The sequence below is a fragment of the Lygodium microphyllum genome, chromosome 8 (genome assembly GCF_053477565.2).
Source record: "Lygodium microphyllum isolate KBCC chromosome 8, Lygodium_microphyllum_v1.1.10, whole genome shotgun sequence".
NCBI classification, from domain to species: domain Eukaryota; kingdom Viridiplantae; phylum Streptophyta; class Polypodiopsida; order Schizaeales; family Lygodiaceae; genus Lygodium; species Lygodium microphyllum.
Genome location: NC_141142.1, coordinates 94,459,357 through 94,485,148, shown reverse-complemented (window position 1 = coordinate 94,485,148; position 25,792 = coordinate 94,459,357). Strand labels below are relative to the sequence as shown.

Genomic DNA, 25,792 nt, shown 5'->3' with positions numbered 1-25,792 from the left:
TAGCATCACAAAGCGTCGTTATCAGTGTCACTATTTGTGTTGCTATCAGCGTTGCTGATATCGACGGAAATAGTGATGCTGATAACGACGCTAATACGGGCTGTTCTATGGCATCGCCAATAACAACCCTTTTTGCGACGACAAGGGCAAATTTCTTTATTTACATTTTCGTCGCTTTTAACGTCGGTATAAGGCCTATATCTTGTAGTGCTACTCAATGTAGCCAAAATTTTTATGTCGATCCCCTTGTCCAATGTCATTGTGTCGCACTATCCCCTTCATCTTGAAGTTGTCCCAAAACATGAAACACTCGGAGCCATCATACAATGGACAATAGTCTATATGATATCCTTGATTTCATGAGCCATTCTAATTGATAGTCCTTCCCTTCTACACACACCATACAATGTGTGTGTGTATGTGTGTGTGAGAATAATTTTGGTTACTCTATATTTGAATTTTGATTTAAGATTGTTCAATAAAGATTAATAGTAGTATAAGAATTATGAGAGATTATGGTTCATTTACTTTTAAAAGAGATTCTTAAATATGATTACACTTTTAAAAATTCTTAATTTGAATATGTAATTTTCTTTAAAATATTCTTAAACCTACTAAAGAGTAAATAGTAATAAATATAAGTATAGTAACAAGGTAATCATGCATCCTCTTTACATAAAATTTTAATTAATTACTTAAATATTTAATCCTTGGGTATTGTGCTTATGAATGATGAGGGAGAGAGAGTCATGGCATGTATGCATATGTTGTGACAATAAGTCTTTTGGTATAATGTATTGGATAGATGGAAGACTAAACCAAAGAATAACAAGGACTATATGATAGCATCCTTACACAAGGAGTTCTTGATGTCCTTTGCTATCAATCGTTTCTCCATAGGATGGATGATGAAGCAGATGTACATATACATGTTCCACGTATGATTAGATGCATGGAAGGCATTACAAAATGAGAGAGGGAATCATGGCTAGCTAGGCCACAAGGATTGAAGGAAATGTAGAGAGAAGGCCACTTCCTCTCTATAAATAGCAATGGTGGTAGTAGTAGCAGAAGACACCAAGGGTGTGGCTAGATATAGGAGTCGTGCATCACCTTGGGAGTAGTCACCATAAAACCTACTTGGAGTATTTTGTAAGTTTCTATTTGTTATTAAGGCTTTCCCATTTTATGTTGCTCATAGTACTAATGTAAGTCTAACAATACTAATTTATCCTCTTTGCTACAATACTCTATCACAAATTGAAATCCTACCAGCCTCTAAATAAGATATACTAAAAGACATGATTTGGTTGCACTCATTGACAAGCTCTATGTGATGATGGTGGTCCATTACATTATGCATCATTAGATAGTGTAGCAAATTTATAATTTTTATTATGTCTTTCAAATTTGGATTGATATTTGGTTATGTTGTAGAGCCCTTTCAATGATACGTTGCATCGCCATGAGCTTTGGATGGTGACCAACTATAGGAGTTTGGATACTTGGAGCACCCTTCTCCTTTTTACTTTTTGCTATATCTTGGCTATTACATACAACTTATAGTTCTAGACACTTTTTTCCTTCATTATATGCAACTCACATTGAGTGATATTTATAGACACTTTGCCTATTGTTACTCTACCCTATGGCTTCCTAGAGTTCTAACTTAGCCATGTTATCATTGTACATTTTGGGACATTTAGACAATGATTTTTTATTTTTGATAAAGTGTCTATAGTTTATCGAATGATGTACATTCTCTAAATTTAATAGTATGATTGGTTTTTGATGCAATGTGGCACAATATTTTTCTTAACTCCATGTGGCTAGAAGGGTGCAATCATGCCACCTTAAAATTTTTCTTTGCCTATATTAGTATTGTTATTTTTACTACAACCATTGCTATTAGCATCACTATTCATTGTAATAATCACTACTATTATCGTCACAATATAAAATCATTGCTATTAGCAATGATATAGCAATTATTCTATGGCGACATTTTTAGAAACAACAAGGGAAATTTATCAATAGACTAAAATGTTTCCAAAAATGTTGATATAGGCCCCATATTATAGTGTTCTAGGTACTTAGAGACCCATCTACATAGAGATAGCAAGGTAATAAAGTGAACCCTCTTTCTTAAGAAACTTACAAAGCATAATCTTATAATTTAACAATATCTTATCAAATCCAATATCCCATTTATTGAAGTCATGCCAATACTCTTATTTTGCTCAAGATGCAACCCTTGATGACTTGTCATTTCTTACTATTCATGTCTAACTATTGTATTGCTATGCTTCAATCATTTTATTTCTATTTTGCTAGAAACACGTCTTCTAATTCATACAAAAGATAGATCATTATTAGCTTATTATAAAAGCATACACTAATTGAGGAGTGCTTCTATTTGTGTCTTTAACTTTTATACAATATTTATGTGATTTTACTTCACATTCATGGATTTCTATGTACACATGTCAATCAATTCTAAACTATTTCATCCTTAAAAGATATTTGTACATATGTCTTTTGAGGTTATTGCATACACACAATTGCCCTTACATATGACCGCATCAATAGTGAACTTAATACACCTTTAATAGAAAATCTATAATGCTACTTATAAGACATCATAGTATTTCAATATGCTAGTAATGTCTCACACAACAAATTTTCAATGATTGCTACTAGATGCATCTTGTAGCTCATCTATCATGCGAACATGCTTAGCTCAACATATTTTGTCAAATTTATCAGCCCATTAGGATGTAAACAAGTTGGAAGTTTGTTTGATCATTTAAATCTACTTTACTTAATCATCAAGGGTACAAGTTTAATCCAACCACAGATGTGTGTTACACATTCTAACTAATGGCTTGTGATTGGTGTTGTTGTTGACGCCTCATTCTAAAGGTACTCTTGAAGGAAGCTTGTCTTAGTCGAATGGTATGATTGTGCAATTGACTTTCGGGACTCCTTTGGATGGCATCTCTCTCTTCTTGTAGTGCCTGGGCAACAACGACAGCTTGATGTTGCAAATCCTCAGGTATCAACACTTGTGCATTGTCCTAAAACATGGAGACATTTTGAAGCAATCATAAACATACTTTGGAACATAAGCATGTGAAAATACCTAAATGTGTTGGAATGTAACTCAAGTATTTTGAATCACAAGTGCGATCTCGTGAGAATATGTCATTTAGAGACCAGAACAATCGGAGTCGATCTAATTGACAAGGTATGGGGAATAATCATATAACATGCATAACCAAGATGTTCACATATATATGCAATGTCCTACGATTGCAGTCATACGTGTTAAGTGCGATATTGTAGTGCCATTCAAACGCCCTCTCAATAAGCGTCGCCATATAGTTATGAGCATCTTAACATAACAGTGATCATAAGCATGATCACGTAAGAATACCAGTGATCATAAGCATAATCACGTAAGAATGCTCCTGGCAAGGTCTAATCAGAATGCAATAATATCGTCATGAGCGCAGTACTTGTGAAACCATCATCAGTCGCCTATCATAATCATCATCATCGAGTGGTTCTGTAGGGTTAATCAAGCATCATTATCATGTGAGGTAATATCATACAGGGTTAATCAACTTAGGGTCGACGAGTTTACCTTAATGGTGTGGATGAGGGTGTCTAAGCTTTTGATCTTGCGATGAGGCCAGCGAGAGACGCCACACTCACGGCATTTCCTCTTGAGGGCGGTGACGCCCACGCCGAGCTGCTTGGCGGCGTCCTCGATGGGCATGCAGAAGTAAGGCGACAGCACCTCCAGGCTCCCCACCATGCCTACTCGCACCGACGATGCGCGCTTCCGAGTATGAGCATTCATATATTGCTGATTGCGAGCACTGGGTATAGGTGTACACTCAGTTGGAGCCTCCTGCGTGTTAATTATGCCCAAACTATTGTTCTTGACCAGCTCCTCGTTATCATCCTCGTCGTCATTACTAGCCAGGTAATCGTCCATGCATCCTCTGCAAATCACCGTCGATGATCCTTCCTTCGGGCTCGCAGTGCTGCCCGCGGCAGTTAATATATGGCTTGTCAGGAAGTCCTCGTCCAAAACATGCAGGCTCTCGAGCTGCTCCCATGGCGGGCTGAGGGGAGAATCGAACGGCATCCTCGTTTCAGTCTGAACTCTAATACTTACATTCCTTTCTTCTGGCGCGCGAGAGAGAGAGAGAGAGAGAGAGAGAGAGAGAGAGAGAGAGAGCGCTCTTTGTGTCGACGATCTGTGCATACAAGATTCTCCCTGTGTTTCTGTCTGTCTGTCGTCGATGCCTGATGACCAGTCCGTCGCTCTTTCTCTTGATCTCCACACGTGCGGCAACTCGACTCATTCATGCAACACACATGCCCGCCTTTTTCTTCAATCTTCCGTTATAAAACCTTAACACGTTTATGTTTACGTGTGGAAGCACCACCCTTTTTACGTTACCTGATCCGTTACGTGAACATTTTATGCTCTCGCTCTCTCTCTCTCTCTTTCTCACATTCATGTTCGAAATTCAAATACTAGGCTTTTATATACCAAGGTATATCGGTAGACACAGGAAAACAAGTGTGTTTTCTCAAAAATTTGAGTATCCAAAGAGCAAATGCTGATGAGAAGATATTTAGAACACCACCAAGGTGAACCTACGTGGCACATGTAAAGTTCTCCTCACATCCATGAGGCCTCTCATTTAATCATGGTCGAAAATTTTCCATTTAGGTATAACCTTTTCCATCATGCTACTACTTTTTGAATAGGTGTCCAAACTAAAACCGATGAAATAAGAGCATTTGATGCGAGTTTTCTAAACTTCTCTTTTTGTAGAGTAAAAAGGAACACATAGGTCTAGGACAGAAAACATATACATGTATTTGAGGGCTTGTGGACTTGTGATGTTTAGTTAGATTTATCATGTCTACATCATCCAAATATATAACAATATACATGTTATAAAACAAATGTCGTAAATAGATGCTTAGATATAATCTGAACAAGACTAGTGTTTCCATGCGTTGAAAGGTAATTTTGCAAACAAATTGAGCTAGGAGGTGTCAGTAACATAACATTTAGTTAATAACATGTCCATGGACATTGGTTGGTAGCATATGCTATTTTTATTTCCTTCATTTTTCCAAAAGTTCATTTTAAAATTACATTTCTTTCAACATGCCATTTCTTAATAATATTAAAATCTAGTTCAGATATGGGTTGTCTTCTTTCTCTCTCTCTCTCTCTCTCTCTCTCTCTCTCTCTCAATTTGACAAAGCAACTTATGTCTCTTCATGGTGGATACACAAGTCTATAACATCCTCCTTCATTCTTGCTTTCATAGTCGATCTCATCTCTTGAACAGCATCTTGGGAAAACAACCACACTTTTGATACCATAGATGAACGTGTCTTATGCATTTGCAAGGCAACCATGGCTATGTGATGAACCTCTCTTTCTCTCTATTATTTATGTGATGTATACCTCTATTTATTTGTTGTACACCTTTGAAGAAAAATTGTTGCTAGGTAGCACCTACACGAGGGGATGAGTGCCTTGAATGGTTCTCCATTAGTATGGGGCACGTTGTCATGGGATTTTATATTTACAGTGTGAAAAATGGAGATGTTATGGATCATGTAGGTCTCCATACTTGGTCTACAAGAGCTTCAAGACATGTTACATGACATAATGCAGTGACTCTTTAAGTTCATTTTGCTTGGATGTCACTTAGTTCAACAAGTCTATTAGGTTTGAGCATGGGACATGGTATATACCTTTATTAGTGACTTAGGAAACTTGAGTATGCCTTATGCAACTTAAAGTTATGTAGGTGAAGCACAGAACCATTAGCATTAAATGTGCCGCAAATCATGGGCGTGGGCCATATCTCATCGGTGAGTCTCCATTGTGAGTTTTGAGAGCGAGAGCGAGGGAGAGAGTGACCGTCGTGAGAGAAGGAGAGGAAGAAGACTTGCCGGCTGCCGCCACCGCTGTTATTCGCGAAGGAGAGGAGGAGCCTTCATCACAAAGAAGAGCCGCCCCACGCTCGCCATATCTCATCGGTGAGTCTCCCTCTCTCTTTCTTTTGCTTGTTTAAGGTTTAAATCACTTTCTCTTTTGCTTGTTTAGGAGAGGAAATGAGAGAGAAAGAGAGGAAGAGGGAGAGAGAGGGAGAGAAAGAGAAAGAGAGGGAGAGGGAGAGGGAGAGGGAGGGGGAGGAAATGAGAGAGTGAGAGAAAGAGAAAGAGAGGAAGAGGGAGAGGGAGAGGGAGGGAGAGTGCATTCTCTCTCTCTCTCCATTTTGCTTGTTTAATGTTTAAATCACTTTATTTTTTGCTTATTTAGGAAATGAGAGAGAAAGAGAGGGAGAGAAAGAGAGGGACTCAAGAGAGGGAGAGGGAGGGGAAGGAAATGAGAGAGGGAGAGAAAGAGAAAGAGAGGGAGAGGGAGAGGGAGAGGGAGAGGGAGAGGGAGGGAGAGTGCATTCTCTCTCTCCCTCTCCCTTTTGCTTGTTTAATGTTTGAATCACTTTCTTTTTTGCTTGTTTAGGAGAGGAAATGAGAGAGAAAGAGAGAAAGAGAGGGAGAGGGAGAGGGAGAGGGAGAGAGAGGGAGAGAAAGAGAGGAAGAGGGAGGGGAAGGAAATGAGAGAGGGAGAGAAAGAGAAAGAGAGGGAGATGGAGAGGGAGAGGGAGGGAGAGCGCATTCTCTCTCTCCCTCTCTCTTTTGCTTTTGGAGAGTGTTAAGATATATTGTGAGAGGGAGAGAAAATACGAGAGAAATAGAAAGAGAGGGAGGGAGGGGGAGAGAAAGAGAGGGAGGTATCCACTTTACTTTTTTTATGGGTACCATTACATCGACTCCTTAAGGGGGCTAAAAATTAGTCATACCATTTATAAAGTCTAATTAGGAGATTTAAGATGCACGATAATAGATTTATCGATAATGGTATGCAATGTGCTTTGCCATGGGCCACGTACATTGGTGACTCTTTAAGATGGCTTAAAATTAGTGATGTCTTTCATAATGTCCAAGTAGGGGATCTAATTGTGATATGCATAATTCATTGTTTTTGTATTAACTTTATAGGCATAACAAATTAGAAATCATGCTAGCTAGTCAATGGAAGGACTAAAAGAAAATGATACCCTAGCTAATGGTCATTACGGTACTTCATCAAAATGAACCCAAAAGTATTGTTATAGAATAAGAATCCCTTAAATTGAGTATAGGATATTTTCTCTCAAGTCTTATAACTATGAGTAGAATTGATTGAAATAAATTTTATTACTATAGTTGATGAATTTCATAGATGGCATTAATTTTAATACACGATCCTAGGACAAAAAAACCACATTTCTAAGATGTTTTTTGTTGAGACTGATTTATTATTAGACTAAGAGATCCTCAATGATGCTCATAAATGGATTACTTATACTCAAAGCCCTCTAGTGTAGTTTTTTACAATAACGAATAATTATCTACCGGGACAAACAAATCCTTGAGCATGATACAAGGCCGAGATATAACATCAATAAATCTCTCAACTACTATGTGCAATGCAAGATTTATGGTCAACTTGCAACTTGACGTACATCTCCATAAAGCTATCCATTTAAGCCTCATTTACTGTAATGTAGATAAGATGGAAAATGAAGGTCTTATTGTTCAAGATCGCGAGATGTATCTTAATCAGCGTGTCTCATGTCCTTGCTCTTAATGCAAGTTGGCAATTAGACGAAAACGCCGATTGTCTATAGAACACGTACGACGATTTGGCGAGTTTTCAATCTGAGATTATTGATCAGGCGATTGCGGATTTTCAACAAACGGTAATTTGAAGTTAATATTAATCATGCATTGTACTCACAAGCTAATTGAAAACCATACACATTAAGATTGGGTCTTGTTGGCAAATTTTCTATCTAGGGGGGTGATGTCTCGACCCAAGGGGGAGTGCACCTTTTGAGGCCAATTAGAAGAGTTTGTGGACGTACAATGGATGGATTGCAGGAGCCAATCCACCACTCGCAAGGCCCATCTATACCGTCAATGCAAGAGGAGATAGACAACCTTCCCGACCTACCTAGAATCTTGGAGCTTGAGATGGAGGCAATGATCGATGCATTGATTCCCATGGATGTTGAGACATCTGACCCGCTTAGAGAGGAAGCATCCATACCATTATATGATGGGTGCCGAGTATCTCGGTTGAAGACATTGCTTGCACTCTTAAGTATGCAAGCAAAATACGGTTGGAGCGATACGAGTGTGACCAAGTTATTCAGGTGCCTTGCACATAGGCTTCATTGATTATTATTTTTTACAGTATTATTGCAAAAATTTGTGTTTTTTCAAGGTGTTTTATGATTTTTTTCAGGTTATTGAAATATCATATATTACCTGCTGCAAATACCATGCCTGAGTCTCGTGATGATGCACGACATGTTTTATGGAAGCTTGGCATGGACTACAATAACATCCATGCATATATCAACGAATGCATACTGTTCCGAGATGAATGCGAGACTATGGAGACATGTCCAAAGTGTGGTGCTCACAGGTATCGATAGACTTGCAAGGGCAAACCATCCCTCAAAAAGTTCTCAGACACTTTCCGCTCATCCCCTACATAAACCACATGTTTCGCACGTCTGGCATGGCAAGCTTGGCAACGTGGCATGTGCAGAATAGGCCCACGGATGGAGTTCAACGAATATCAGTGGATTCGTGCGCATGGAGTCACATTGACTCTACCTTCCCAGGCTTTGCGCGAAAGCCAAGGAATCTTCGGCTCGGTCTCGCCATGGATGGTGTGAACCCATTCGGTATACGCTCGACTTCTTACAATGTGTGGCCTATAGTACTTGTCAACTACAACATCCCTCCATGGCTTTCTACGAAGAAAGGACATCTCATCCTTAGCTTGCTCGTCCCGGGCCGCTACAAAGTAAAAAATATGGACATGTATCTTCGTCCATTAGTCGATGAGCTTAAGATTTTGTGGAAGGAGGGGGTCACTGTGCAAGATATGAGCAAGCATGATGGTCAGTTGGTCAGCTAACATTCGAGCCATTCTCATGTGGACGATGCATGACTTTTCGAGATTGGGAGAGTGCTCAGGTGAGCAGACCTCCGTTCTTGCTGGTAATATCTATATTTTATCTCATTCAATCAAGTATTCACTACGTCGTGGCTCGCCTTACAGGTCTGGTTACCTCAGGTTATCATGCATGTCCATTGTGTGGGCCACAATTAGACTCCCGAAGGTCACGAACCATGAAGAAGATGGTATATCAAGGACACACCGCTTTCTTACCGGAGGATCATGAACTCAGGGAAGGTTTTCTTGGACAACCTCCAACACGTATGAACGCCGCAAGCTGGTACGAGTTGAAAATAGTAAACCTAGAATCACATCCAAATGGAATGCGACGATTTTCAGTTTTCTACGAGTTGCCATATTGGACCCACTTACAGGTCAACCACTTGTTGGATCCCATGCATATTTTCAAGAATGTGGGCAGCTTACTATGGGACCACATCACAGGAAAGAGAGACACTATAGGGTCACGAATGGATTTGAAGGAGGTAGGTAAGATGGAGGTGCTTTGGCTGCAGTCGAGTGCTGGGGGGGAAGTGCAGCTTCCTCACACTCCTTGGGTTTATCCACCAAAGAAGAGTGCATTGTGAAGCAAGTAATCAAGTCTATCCGTACTCCGACGCGTATGATGCGTTCTCTCAGGTCCACATTTTCTAAAGATGACCAATTGTCGGGGCTAAAATCCCATCATTGGCATAAGATATGTCAGGTTTGTGAACAAAATGGATTGTAATTAGCGTGGGCATTTTGCAATTTGAAAAGTGGCCATTATTCATAATGCTTTCTCATTTGTGGCAGTTTGTCCTACCGATCGCAATTGCAGGATACCTTGATCCAGAAATTCGCGGGGCCATTTACAAGTTGTCAACTTTGGTGCAATGGATCTCACAGAAAGAGATTAAGACGTCCTCTATTGAATCCGCGAGGTGAAGAGCAGTGGAGACAGTCTGTCTCTTTGAGAAATATCTGCCCACTAGCATGCTCACGATACAAGTCCACCTTCTTATGCATCTTGTGGATGAAGTGGAGATTGCTGGACCTGTCCATACGCGATGGATGTTCTTCCTAAAGCGCTTCATGAAAACCTTGAAAGGCTTTGTGCGACAACGAGCTCGGCCAGAAGGTAGCATGGCGGAAGGTTGGTTGGTGTCAGAGACGTTAGTACATATCTCACAATGGCTACCAACGATGGAACCAGAAAATGAAATGCTATGGACGCTGAAGGACGATGATAGACTGACTGGAGATGTGGTGGTTGGAAATGGGATAGAAAAAATAATGGATGTCTCAATGGAAGAGAAGGTGAATCGCTTTTGTATGTTGCACCATGCCTCCATGGAGACGTGGCTCGCCAAGTACCAGATTGCAAGGCAAGATCGAGAGGAAGCGCGAGCTGAATTCCGATGCAGTACGCGTCATCCACCAATTCGATATCCCGAAGGCATGGTGGAGATGCCGCGGTTTATGTCAACACGATGGTTGCATGGAGCCTTGACCGCAACATCCAGTGAAGGGACAGAGGTCTCAATGGAGGAGTGGGAGTTCTCGAGGGGATGTAGTCCAAAGGTGATGAGGGGTTTAGAATATGTCGTATCTAAATTTTATATGCGACATCTAATTTGAGTATTTCAATGTACAGTACAAAATATATAGTGCAGCGTGGTCACGCGGACGGCATTTTCGCGTGGAGCGTATTGACAAAATGCGCTCCACAATGGACTGTAGTGTCATGGCAAGGTTTGAGCAAGAGAGACGGTGATGAGCAACGGATCCGAACATGGTTGTGGATGAAATGGAGTATTTTGGGAACTTGCAAAGTATTATTACGGTGGATTACCGTAGCTTCTCCATAATACTATTCGATGTGCAGTGGTTCAAAGTGGTACTTGGAGGAGCTGGAGCAACAGTTCGACGAGGTCCATCTGGATTTCTCGAAATAGATTCCGAAAAAAAATGGACAGATTTGCGTGACACCTTTGTGTTGCCGGCCCATTGTGAATAGGTGCATAGAGTCATTTGCTTGCTAATTATAATACGACATGGTTTATGTCACAATGGTTTGAACTCGCTTTGTACGTGTTTGTGAACAGGTAATCTTCTATCCAAACCCCCGACAACCTCGATGGTGGTATGTTATACCTTCAACTCCTCGAAGTGCGAGAGTATATGATCAAAGCAATGTTTCGGGCATAGATGAAGATAATATGCAAATAGAGGGGTCGATATTACAAGGGGTGGAGGCCGCCGCAAGCTTGGAGCCCGCATTGGCTAACAATGATGGAAATACAGAAGTCCAAGAATTTTTTAAGAACGAGGTAGACTCATTCTTTTGTGGTGACATGTCTATCGACCTTCCAGTGTATGCAGAGTTGTGTCAGGAGATTAACATGGGACCATAGGATACTTCATTCTTGGAGAATTGTATTACTCAATTCGTTGTTTAGATCTTCCATAAATGTGCATAAGATATGCATTTTAAGAGGGATTTTTTAAAAATGATTTATATTACTCTTCTTTGTATAGTTTAAATTGATTATTCTAACACCATTTTTTATCTGTGCAGGTGACATTTTCAGGATGAGTCGAGAGATGAGCGATGAGGAGTTTCAGGACATGATGGCATGCATGTCTCCAGACCAGCTCACGAGATTCAGAGAGATGGCAGACCAGGAGCTGTCTTGTTCTTCGTCAAGTACTCTGCTAGATCTGCTTCAGCGCGATCAGATGCTTCAGCTTCGAGCAGACGATCTCGATGTTCACGACTTGGGCTAGATGGAGGGACTGCATCGGGATCAGGGGGATGCTGCTGTGGAGACACGGATGTGGTGTCTCCGTCTCGTTGTTCAGCTAGAGCTGCGTCACCTCCAAGATTTGTCACACCTGTGGGGACGTTACTCCAGTTACTCTAGCTTTTGCACAGTCGTCAGCAAGTGGCACCCCTTTTGGTGGCACCCCTTTGAGTGCCACTCCGAGAGAGGTTATCCCCATCGGTACACCAGATGTAGAGGGGTCTCCTGGATATGCCCAGGAGCGTGGACAGAGATGGAAGAGGACCCATCTTAGGCAGACTCCTAGGGGTTATGGATACCTGGTTGATAGTAGGTCAGGAGCCATCATCATGAATGATGAGGGGAGGAGGGTGATGGCTCACATGAGAGAGTTGTGCCAACAAGTTTTTCGGCACAACGTCCTAGATCATTGGAAGAACATACCGAAGGGGAGCAAGGACTACATAGTAGCATCCTTGCGCGAGGAGTTTCCAGTGCCAGCCGTAGTAGATAGATTCTCTACAGTCTGGACGATGGATTGCATGCGTGCATACATGTCACATAGACGATTCGACGCACACAAGGCAATCAAGAGTGGGGCTGCAAAGCCCGAGTGGTTAGATGCAAACGACTGGCATCGATTGATGGAGGAGGCTACAGATTCACCAGGATGTTGGAGTCAGCAGTGGGAGGCGGCGAGGGCATGACTCGAGGCCGGAGTAGTCCATCATCTTGGGAGTGGCGGCCACATGACATATTTGGAGGACTTTGTAAGTTTCTCTTTTATTTTGCTTGTTTGTTATTTTGAAATATTCTTTGTACTGACAATCATGTTTCTAACAGTTAGCATTTTGTTTTCTTTGTAGCACTCCATTACAAATCGCGATCCGCAAGGCCTTGAGACTCGATATGCAGAGAGGCTCGGTCTCAACACATTGATTGACCGATTGTATAGACGCGGTGGCCCTATAAGTCACTCATCTTTCTTGTCCATAGTTACCATGAGATATTTGAATGCATTATTGTATGGTGGATTGATGTGTTGTTTCTTTTTCTGCAGAATCCATTCGATGCTCCTTTGCGGCGGGACAAGCTTTCGGGGGATGAGGATTTGTAGCTCGCCCTTGGATCCTTGGAGCTGGCACACCTTTAGTTTTTAGTCGCCTGATCTATGTAGACATTTTCTATGTATTACTGATATCCTTTCATGATTGTATCAATCGCATTTTATGCGATCATGTATTTATTTCATGTATTAGTTTTATGATCTCACTATACATTCTTTTTGTTTGCAAGTGCTTTGTATGCAGTAGTGCAGAAACTATTTTGTATGGCTCTCATACAGCACACAGTGCTATATGTGGCAGGGTAGCTTGTTGCCCTACCACAAAATTTTTTTTCCCTGTTACCGTCGCTATTTGCGTCGCAAATTTACTGCTCGCGTTGCTATTGGCATCGCTATGTGCATTGCAAATTTACTGGTTGTGTCGCTATATAGCGACGCCAATAGCGATGTTTCTATGGCATCGTCAATAACGACGCTTTTTGCGACGACGGGGGCAATTTTTGTTGTTTGTATTTTTGTCACTTTAAACGTCGCTACTAGCTCAAATCCTTGTAGTGTAAGTGAATGTATATGCTCGGTACAATCCCTAAACAGTAGGGAAACCTTGGGCATTCATTGAAAAGGCTTAAGATTGGATTTGTATACATTTTGGAGCCTTTATTGAGGTTAGAATACACTCTTATTAATATGACTAAAGTGCTTCTTTAGCTTTGACAGGGATTTGGTAGGAGCATTTAATATATGGCTTGGTTGTAGTGGCTTACATATCATTTTGAGGTGAATATCTATAGTAGTCAATGGATGGCAGTAGCATGGATCATGGATTATAATTATGGGTTATGTTATGTCACTAAAAGATGCATGCTTAAAGCGACAAAAATGTTCATTTAAAAAATTTCCCCCTTCGTCCACTAAATGCGTCGGTATCAGTGTCTCCATAAAATCATCAATATTGAAAGGAGAGAAGGATCAAAGCTTGCTTAGAAGAGCTATGGTGGAAGAACAAGAGCAAGAAAGAGAGAGAGACCAAATGGGAACTCCAACAATCACAATGTGTGACTGGGCCTTCCTTTATTCAAATTGTCACTAAAAGAGTAAAGAATAAAGTGACGGTGATGGGCGCCCACCACCTGCAGTGTGTAGTAGTTGGTATTGTCAGTGTAGTAATACACGGGCGGCTGGGTGGAGGTGCCTTTACCGCCAACAACCTCCCACTTAAAGGTGAATATGCCCCAGTGAAGAGTGAAAAGAAAAAAGAAAAGATAGTACAATGTACACATGTACAACAAGATAAGGAAAAACATCAACTCATTCACCACCCATCAATCTCTTGAGGAAGGCAAGCACTAAATAGTGAGGCTTTTTGTGACCAGATATGCAATATTTTCATCACTAGAGAACTTGACAAGATCAACAGACTTGTCCTCCATGACCCCACATATGAAGTGATATCTTATCTCAATGTGTTTTGTCTTCGCAAGCATGGAAGACCGAGATTCTTCGCTAGCTAAATAGCACTAATAGAATCCAAATGCAACGTAGGTATAGTATCAATCCCAAGGTCATGAACCAAACGGCCCAACCATATTGCCTCCTTACAAGCCTCAGTGGCTGCAACATACTCGGCCTTAGTAGTAGAGAGAGACATACACTTTTGAACCCTGGACATCCAAGAGACAACACCTCCAGCATAGATGAATACATAACCAGAAGTGCGGACTTCCTACTATCTACATGTCCCGCATAATCAGAGTCTGTGTATCCTACAAATCTTATATCCTGCCTATCATAGCAAATACACATATCTAATGTGCCTTTTAGGTATCTCATGATACCCTTCACGCAATCCCAATGTTTCTTGCCAGGTGTAGCCATATAGCATGCCACAACACCAACTGCAAAGGCAATATTTGGAGGAGTGGCTATCGTGGCATATATCAAACTACCCAGGATTGATGCATAAGGGATCTTGGCCATCTCGGTCTTCTACTCAATTGTTTGCAAATAATACGCCTCTGAAACCTTCACATAAGAAGGTAATGGACAACTAATAGGCTTCACGTCTTGCATGCAGAAACACTCAAGGACTTTATGAATGTACTCCCTTTGTGAGCAGTAGAGTAGTCCCTGATGCCTATTGTGCTTAATGCGAATACCAAAAATGTGAGAGGCCTGCCCCAAATCCTTCATCTCAAAGCTCTTCCTTAGTTGATATTTAAAAGCATCCATCTCATTATGAGCTTTCCCTACTATCAGCATATCATCCACATAAAGTACCAAAATAAGCAATGAGCCATCATGGGCTTTCTTCATGTAAAGACAGGGATCCATAGCAGTCCTACTATAGCCCTATGATTGCATAAAGGCATCAAACTTATGATACCACTCCCTAGGTGCGTGCTTCAAACCATAAAGACTTTTCTTCAACTTGCACACTAGGTGCTTCCTGCCAGGTTCTACAAAGCCCATAGGCTGCTCCATGTATATCTCATCATGCAAATCCCCATGCAAGAATGTAGTCTTGACATCCATCTGATACATGTCCAAGTCAAGCTGCGCGACTAAGGCACGACTAAGACCAAAACCAAGCGTAGGGTTGTCATCTTGACTACAGGAGAAAATACTTCATCAAAGTCAACTCCATGCTCCTACTTAAAACCCTTAGCAACAAGTCTTGTCTTATAATATGGCTTCGGGCCCTGTACTTTTCAGCTTGTACACCCACTTGCATGGCAAAGCCTTCTTGCCAGCAAGTAAGCAAACCAAGTCCCAAGTCATATTCTAAAGTAGGGAGCCTATCTCAAATTGCATAGCCCTCTCCCAAGTTTGACTGTCACTCCTCTGCATAACCTCATCATAGGTGAGAGGATTTCCTCCATCTGTAACTAAGACATAATGCATTGAGGGCTCAAATCTATCACGTGGATGTCTAGCTCTAGTAGATCGTCTCACTATAGGCTTTGCTACATGTCTAGCATCATATTCAACACCTTGGCCATGTGTACCAATTGAAGTTGTAGGCTGTCCAACTGACTGTGTAGGAGCACGTGGCTCCTCTTGGAATAAAACCCTGCGTATCTCTACCTCCTTCTCAGGCTGCCTCTCAGTCTACCTATGCATCTTGTCATCATGGAAGGCTACATCATAGCTGTGGATAACTTTTCACCTCTACCAATCCTAGAGGCAGTAACCCATCTCGCTTGCATCTCCATAGCCAAGGAAAATGCATTTGACACTCTTAGGATCCAACTTAGTCTGCTTGTCCTTAGGCACATGATGGTAGAATGCCTCACATCTAAAGACACGTAGATGTGCATAAGACAGAGGTTTCCTAGTCCATACCTTCTCTGTAACCTAGAAATCCAAACCATGAAAGATGATCTATTGATGACATGCACAACTGTACTGACTGCCTAAGACCAAAAGCTCTCTAGTAGGCCTGCATGGCTAAGCATATTGCGTACACACTCTTGGATGGTTCTATTCATCCGCTCAGCCAAACCATTCTGGGGTGGGGTATAGGAGGCTGTCAACTAACGCTTAATACCCCTCTTATCACATAGCTGCTCAAAGGCATGTGACACATATTTTCCCCCATTGTCAATCCTAAGGCATTTCAGCCCACACCCAATCTGTTCCCAACCAATGCAAGCTATCTTTGAAAGCCAAGACACCTGACTTAAGCTTAATGGGGTAAGCCTAAACTTTACGCACAAAATTGCCAATGAACGTTACAAAATACTTTTCACCATCCATAGAGTGACAGGGCATGGGCCCATAGACATTCGAATGTACCAATGCCAGGGGGCTAACTCATGTGTGTCCTACCAGACTTCTTATGCTTATTCCTTGTCTACCATGAAGACAATGCTCACATGAATCAAAACATGCATAGTCAAGGGGTGGTAAGTACTACAAACTAGAAAGCATTTTCACTCCCTTTAAGGACATATGGTCCAAACGGGCATTCCAAAGAGATACATGTGGAATCAAACTCACTAACAAAACATGGTCAACAGAGGACCTATCAACTACAAGAGGATAGAGGCTCCCAGCCTTGGCATCTCTAGCAAGCACAAGTCTGCCATGAGTGATCTTCCAGGCAGAATCCCCAAATGAAACATGAAATCCACCATCATCAAGCTGCCCTGCAGACATAAGACTACGTGTAAGCGCAGTTACATAATGTACATCATGTAATAGAAAAGTACTGTCAATAGAGAACTGCAGTTGTACATCCCCAATACCAACAATAGCAAGTGACCTGTCATCACCCAAGCGGACTGAACCAAAGACAATGTGGTAGGAGTGAAACCATTCATGACATGGTGTAATATGAAATGAAGCACTAGAATCCAAAAGCTAGCACTATGCATACATAGAGTGAACCTCGGTCAATGGCGTAGCATCATAAGAACTAGCTGCAAGTATGTACTCCCCATTAGAGTCATCAATCTGCATGACATTGCTTTCCTCTATTTTTGCACTTGATTTCACATGTACCATACTCTGTGATTAGAGGATATTTCTTGTACTTTATCTTTTCCCTTCTCTTTGCGCCTCTCATTGCGCAACTCATGACACTGTGGGCATATGTGACCCTTCTTGCCGCAATGATGACATGTCACATTAGCATTTCTCCCATGAGACTTACTGCATGACTTACCCCATGACTTAGACCTAGACTTCTATGAGTCTCTGCCACGGCCATTCCCACAGTCATTCTTTCCATTACCATCTCTGCCTTGAACAATCAAATAATGCAATACATGAGAGGGATCCAAGTTCTTATGGTTGATCTCTTCATGCAAAAGAGCACTCTCTACATCAGACAAGTTCAAAATAGTAGCAAGAGCATATAAGGCAATGCTGAATACATCCCATGACTCACTCAGAGTCCCAAGCAAAAACAATGGAGTCACCTCATCATTCAAGGTAATGCCCTATGAAGTCAAGTTCTTGAGAATAGCATGGAACTAGCTCAAATGAGCAGACATCGTCATATTCTCCTTTATACGCATGTCCATAAGCTACTTCAGCCAATACATTTGACTTTTTAGACTTTTCTTATCATAGAGATTCTTGATCTTATCCCAAAGCTCCCAAGCATTCTATGCTTCCTCAACCACATTGTAATGCACCTGTTCAGTGAGAGACAAGATGAGGGTGAACTTACGTAACTCATCAAGCTCATCGCATTTGTCATCACTCACAGTTTCAGGCTGCTTGCCATGCATCCTTAGTGGCTTGATTGGAGATTTCTGCACAATACTTGCCAAACTTGGCTCTTTCAATAGGCATAATTCGTACCATCAAGCTTAATGATGTTGAAGATAGCATTGTTAGTGGAAGAGGATGCCATACTGCAAGACAAAATAGTGCAAACAGCTCAAAATTGCTTGCTATTTTCTGTTGTAAATAGTTAAAATACCACCAAAACCAAGGAAAGATAACCATGAATTGATAGCTAATGATGGTGCCCACTAAGTACCATCAAAAGTATTTAAAATCAAGATGATTCAACATGAAAATTCTACATCAGTCCATGCATAATTGCTTGTTGTAATAAATTATAGCCATGTACAATGAGATAAAATTATAGGAAAAATGAATGCACCAAGTCAACCACTAACTATCAAAGCATAACTAGTATCAACCATGCAACATCCAAGTGAAGATCCTAGTCTCAAGTATCCGAATGCTGAAGTAGCATAAACTGCCTGCTCAATGTCTTTCAAGCATATCAAGATTCTCCCACTAGCACAAAAGCTGTAAGTATCAAGCAAAGAAGCTCAACAAGGGCATATGATAGCACTAGTGCTAGAAGATCCAAGATCAAGCATCAATAAGACCTCATGAGCATATAGGCCGTGTAGCATCCACACATAGCATCCATAGACATCAAGTAAATCCTAACTCTAACTCTAGCAAGTAGAGAAATAGCCAAAGTAAGCTCCGAGAAATCAAATGTCAAGCCAAAGCAAGGCTCAGTAGCATCCAACTCTAAACAATGTAACGAGCATGTAGTAGTGAAATAGGCCAAGCATGTCAAGACCGGCCAGATATAAGAAAAATACATGCCATAAGTACATTAGAGATGAAGATCCAAATGCTATGTGAAGTGAGCTCAAGCTCAACCAATGATTCGAGAGCAAATCGGAGCTCTATATTGATCCCCGAGAGTCACTACATCAATGCATATATCCAAGACATAGCCCGAATGCAATAGGTATATCCAAACATAAGCAAAAGAGCTTCACCCTTAATATTCCAATAGAAAATAAACATCTAAAATTGAGTAAACAATGGCTCAATCCAATATCAAAACCATAGACAAAGTATAGGCATAACTTTCCCATATGTATGGGCACCAATCGGGCATCAATGACTATGTAGTATGAACATAAAGTGTAATGATAGAGGGCTGCCGTGTTTTGGGCTGCCTGTGGACTATTTAAAATAGTCAATGACTGAGAAAATTCAACCCCAAAAGCATCTCACATCATAGGCATACATTCCCCTAGCATTCGAGGTGCATTCGGGACCAACCGGGCAACCAATGTCAATGGCAAAGTGAATGTAGCATTGATGTGGGCTGCCTGTAAACTATTTATAATAGTCCCAAACCTGAAGTAAATCACATGAATTCTCAATGCCAAGGCTCGGGATCAAGTGCCAAGCATACGCCAAGTGTATAGTGCCCAAATGAGGCTGCCAATGATTGGAATGAGCTGGAGGAGATCAAACAAATGATCACATGCTGTAAATGCACCTCGAAAAAGGGTGCAAATTTTTTTGGGGTTTTTGCTCACGTTTTTCTGTGGTCAAAGTGGTAGGAAGCTCAAGTGGGTGCCAAAGAAGGCACACAACAATCCTCAGGTGCCCCAGTAAAGCCTATGTCAAGATATATAGCACCTGAGCTTTAATGGTGCTACCCCCTTTCTCTTCTTAGACATGTAGACATGTAACCAGCATGAAAACTTGAAGCAACTGAATGAATACCTTTGTTGTAATGCCCTGAGCTTTCCAAAGGGGCCGGGTAGGTGCTCGGGAAGTTGGGGAGTGACAAGAGCTCAAGAGAGTCAGCTATGGCTGTTGGGAAGGAGACCCAATGAGTATAGGTAATCAATAGGAAGCTAAAGGAGTCACAAACCAAGTTAGAATGCTTGAGCAACCATGCTCTGATAAAAGTTGAAAGGAGAGAAGGATCGAAGCTTGCTTGGAAGAGCTATGGCGAGAGAGCAAGAGTAAGAAAGAGAGAGAGACCAAATGGAAACTCCAACAGTCACAATGTGTAACCGGGCCTTCCTTTATTCAAACTGTCCCTAAAATAATAAAGAATAAAGTGACGGTGATGAGCGCCCACCATTTGCAGTGTGCAGTGGTGGGTACTGTCAGTGTAGTAATACACGGGTGGCTAGGCAAAGGTGCCTTTACCCCCAATATCTATATGCTTCGGTATTTGTGTTGCTATTTGCATCGTAATTTTTTTTAGTCTTGCAATGCATATAGCAACAGTTTGCAATGCGTATTGCAACGTCAATAGTGGTGTGTGCAGTAAATTTGCAATGCTAATAGCGATGGTTACAGAGAAAAAAAAATTGTGGCAGGGCAAACTACCTACCACATAAAGCATTATGTGATGTATTTATATTCTACAAATTAATTACATGTTAGGTGCACAATGGTCATCAAGATGAGCACAAAATGTACGTGAAAACCCATAAGATCAATATATAGAATAAGTGCAAGATCGTTGATGAAAACTCATGGAATTATGACAAGATACAAAGGATTATAGGGACATAGTACATAGAAGATGTTTGCATAAATCACATGACCAAAAACGAAGAGGATGTTTGCTCCACAAATCCAAGTATGAGCTATAGATCCTCACCATCTGAAAGCTGTCCTAACACAAAAGAGCATCAAACGAACTCTGCAAAATGAACAACTACACATCAATCCACCATACATAATGTATTTTTTTAAAAATAGTAACTACGAACAAGAAATATGATTGACTTACTGGGCCGTTGCGTGCATACAGTCTATCAATCAATGCAGTGAGACCGTGTCTCTCTATATATTGAGTCTCCAGGCTCGTGGGATTGCGGTTTGTAATGGAGTGCTGCAGAAAAAAGAAAATACAAGTGTTAGAAACTCGATTTTCAGTACAAGTGATATTGCAAATAAGAAAGTGAGAAGAACAAAAAAAACTTACAAAGTCCTCCAAGTAAGTCTTGTGGCTCCCACTCCCCAGATGATGCATGACCCCTACCTCCAATCATACCCTCGTTGCCTCTTGTTGATGTCGCCAACATTTGGTAGAATTTGTAGCCTTCTCCCTAAGTCTCTGTCAATCATCTGTGTCTATCCACTTGGTCTTTGAGGCACTATACTTGAGTGCCTCCTCCCTGAGTCTCTGCCAATCATCCGTGTCTAGCCACTCGGGCTTTGAGGCGCCACTCTTGTGTGTGTCTGATCATCTAGGTGGCATGTATGCACGCATGCACTCCATCATCCACCCAGTGGATACCGGAAGCTTCTAATGCAAGGATGCTACTATATAGTCCTTGCTCCCCTCAAGTATATTCTTCCAATGGTCCAAGACATTGTGCCGAAAAACTTGTCGGCACAACTCTCTCATGTGAGACATCACCCTCCTCCCCTCATCATTCATGATCACAACTCATGTTCTATCATCCACGAGGTATTCATACCCCTCTAGGGTATGTCTAAGGTGTGTCCTCTCCCACCTACGACCTCGCTCCTGCGCATAACCAAGAGACCCTTGTATATCTGGCGTACCCACCACGAGGGTGGTATCTCTCGGAGTAGCACCTACGAACGACTAATGAGTAAAAGCTAAAGTCACTGGAGTAGATATTCCCATAGGTGTGACAAATCTTACAGGTGATACACCTCCACAAGAATGATGAGATGGAGACACTGCATCAGTACCTCCATAATATCCACTTGAGCCATCCTCTCTCAAACATGTACAAGAGCCAAGAGTAGCACTCGTATCTCGAGACGATTGTAGGCTCACAGCATCCACATTTTCGCAGCATCCCCCAGAACCACTCTCTCCGTCCGGGCCTAGTTGCAGAGCATTGACCTCATCTATTAGAAACCAAAGCATCATAGCGTGCCAAATTAGATCTAATGGAGCAACCTGATGGTGTCTAAGATAGCTCCTAGTCTGCCATATCTCTGAATCAGGCCATCTGATCTAGAGACATACGTGTGAATATCTCTTATAACTCATCATCGCTCATGCCTTAACTCATCCTACTCTCTAAATATTGTCAAAGCTAACCTGCATAGACACAAAATGATGTTAGCATAATTAATATAAAGATTCAAAGTAAAGCACGATAATACAAGTCTAAAAAAATGATGTTACTTAAAAGGTATATTCTAGAGTACCCTTATAAGCAATTCATCAACGAATTGAGTAGGCGGATGCTACAAATATGATGTAGCCTATGGTCCCATGTCAATCTCCTGGCACAACTCCATGTATATTGGAAGGTCAATAGATAGGTCACCACAAAAGGAGGAGTCCACTTTGTTGTCAAGAATTCCTAGCCTTCTATCTTTCCATCATCATTACCTGAATCTGCCTCCTCTACACGCTCCAAGCCATCTTCAACCTCTACCCCTTGCAATATTGACCCCTCCACCTGCTACTCTCCTCATCTATGCTGGAAACATTGCTTTTATCATACACTCGCACTCGGAGAAGCTGAAGGCACAACCTACCACCATCAAGGCTGTCGGGAGTTTGGATAGAAAATTAATTGTTCAAAATCGCATATAAGAGAGATTCAACATTTGTGACTATTCTATATCATAAAAAATTTTCAAAAAACAGTTCACGTACGTGTTCACAATGGACCATGCTAAGACAAATGTGTCGCCTAGATCTGTCCATCTTTTCTCGGAATCTATTTCGAGAAATCTAGATGGACCTCATTGAATAATTGCCCTAGCTCCTTTCAATACCACCCTCAACCACTACACATCGAATATGATCTGGGAGAAGCTATGGTAATCCACTGAGATAACACTTTGCAAGTTCCCAAAATATTCCATCTCATCTATAACTATGTTTGGATCCATGGCTTGTCCTCGGCTCTCTTGCTCAAACTTTGCTATGATACCACAATCCATTGTGGAGCACATTTTGTCGATATACTTGACGTGGAAATGTCGCCCACACGACCATGCCATACACTATATATTTTGTAATGTACATTGAAATGGTTAGATTAGTTGTCACATATAGAATCTAGATACAATAGCTTATAAAACATGCAGTCACCTTCGAACTACTTCCCCTTGAGAATTCCCACTCCTTAGTAGAGACCTCCACCTCTTTGCAAGCACTACAACAGAAACAAGGCATAGACATGCATGTTAGATGTGCAAAGTCGGACGCGTCTATCAGAGCGTCTATAAGTGTATGTAAACGTGTGTGTAAATAGATGTGAATTTTGCATCTATATATCCGCGCAAATAGACGCTAATATAAACGCGCCAGCAGACGCACAATTATTTAACCACCTAAAATTAGCAATTCACATAATTAAAAAACCAAAGTTAATAATTATTTAACCACGTGAAATTGATTCTTGAGCATGCACATGTGCGCATGATTAAAACCATAGAATTAAGAATAGACATTGAATAATTGAATTAAAAAATAGAGTTAATAATTACTTTTTCATTGCTCTCTAATGAATGGCAGTTCCTCCAGTTGACAAGCCTGATATAATTAATTAGCGGAAAGCGACAAAAACCTTACAATTAGTAGCAAGCATTCCAATATGTATCTCGTAATTTCGCTACGTACTTGAAGATGATAAAAGATACTTCCTTTTTATTATGGAAAATTCAATTTAGCTTTAAAATTGACTATTGATTCTTGAGTATGCACGTGTGCGCATGATAAAAAGCATAGAATTAGGAATACACATTGAATCAATAAGCAATTTAAGTATGTTACCGTGAATGATCCATCTCATCTTCAATGAGATCAGCCCTTGCTAAACTATCTACTTCTAGGTCTATGTTACCAAGAGGTAACAAAACAAATAAGTCTATCCCACTATCAGATGTGTTGCTATATTGCTCAATAACTTCATCAATATCATCGACAATCACATTATTGTCTTCTTCTACGTTTCCTTGAACATCCTCGCGAGGTTCATCTTGTACTATATCACGCATATCATCCATTATGGTGTCATCATGCACATCATCATTAATTGTTGGATTGTCATCTGTTATCTCCATGTCAGTAATATTACCATATATTGGTTTTGAACGATTAGATATAGGGATGACATACCACCATCGGTTATTGTTTACCATTGGATGATACACAACCTGTATTTGAAAAACAAAAGCAAAAAACTTAAGTACTTATTATATTGTGTATATGTATCACATGTATACATATAAAAAATTTAGCCTTTGCATATAAACATGCTCGCATTGTTGAGGTAGTACTAATGTGTCATTCTTGTTTTGGTGAAATTTTGTAGAGTCAATGATTAAAAAACCACTTGGATGACGTCTGATTGTGCAATGCTCACCATTTGTTACCACTTCTTTAAACCACTTCACATCCTGTACATATATAAAGAATCGTCTGAAGTCAAGCTTCAGAATATCTTGGATCAAGCCACAAAAACCTTCCATGGTACCATTGGCATCCATGAAGTGAGCAAGGACACCACAATCTTGGGTATTTCTCTTTTCATCTATATGTTGAGTTCGAAGATGTTTACCCTCACACCAAAGTGCATTGAATAATGTGCACTAGTAGTAAAAGATAAAAGATCAAACATGTCAATTATTTATATAAAATAAAACTTATAGAAACAAATTAATTGATAGTATGTCTCACCTTTGATAAGCAACCTCGTGCGTATTCCCACTCTTCTTGAGATATATTAATTTCCTCCTCTTTTTCCATTCTCTCCATTTCCTCATGTAACCAATCTATATCAATATGACGTGGGAGCGCATTTAGATGATCTGGAAATGAGACATTACGTCCATATCTAGTGTGAAATTCTTGTCTTTCGCTTTTTCTTCTTGCCCTTGCTTCATTATATAGTGTCACCCATTTGCTCATTACATCACTATTGAGCACACAAAAACTATATAACTTACGAAGTTCTTCTTTTATTAGCACTTTACTCATTCCTTTTCCTTGAGGTACTATAGAGGTCATCCTCAAGTCTTCATCATCTTTCCATAGTCATGGTTGAGAGGGATCCACTTCACCAAGATATTCAGAGATATAAACAAGGGATGATTGCACTAACCAACCCTCAACCATGCTTCCCTCAGGCCGTGCTTTTTGCCTCACAAAATCTTTCAAGGTTTTCATGAAGCGCTCAAGAAAAAACATCCACCTTACATGAACTGCCCCACAAAGTGTGATCTCATCAATCAAATGTACGAGTAAATGTAATTGAGTAGTCAAAATGAATCGAGGGAAAATTTCCTCCACCAAACAAACCATCTCAACAGATAATACTCGAGCATCTTGCAATGTGTTTGGATCAATTTCCTTCGAGCTCACGTATCTGTCAAGATGTATTTGAGAATTGTTTATTTTTGTGTAGAAATTCAAAGATATATAATGAAAAAATAAAATGTATACACACCTCACAAGCTCTCCCATCTTGTAAATGATATCATGTACATCTTTGGATACACAATGGGATATGCTAGTAGGAAGTACGAATTGAATGTAAACAATATTCATAGATCAAATGATTAGTTGAGGAAAAAGTCATCATACCCCAATGT

The 25,792-nt window shown here is 40.7% G+C and overlaps 1 protein-coding gene across 1 annotated transcript; it reads right to left on the bottom strand.

Annotated features, from left to right (window-relative positions):
* Positions 1-2,744: 2,744 nt before the first annotated feature.
* Positions 2,745-4,213, bottom strand: LOC148032617 (protein RKD3-like). The gene is made up of 2 exons (XM_087684138.1): positions 3,647-4,213; positions 2,745-3,077 (listed from the first exon to the last, which is right to left on the bottom strand). Exons 1-2 carry the CDS (start codon positions 4,154-4,156, stop codon positions 2,874-2,876), a joined length of 714 nt encoding a protein of 237 aa, XP_087540264.1. The 5' UTR covers positions 4,157-4,213; the 3' UTR covers positions 2,745-2,873.
* Between the last annotated feature and the right edge of the window lie 21,579 nt (positions 4,214-25,792).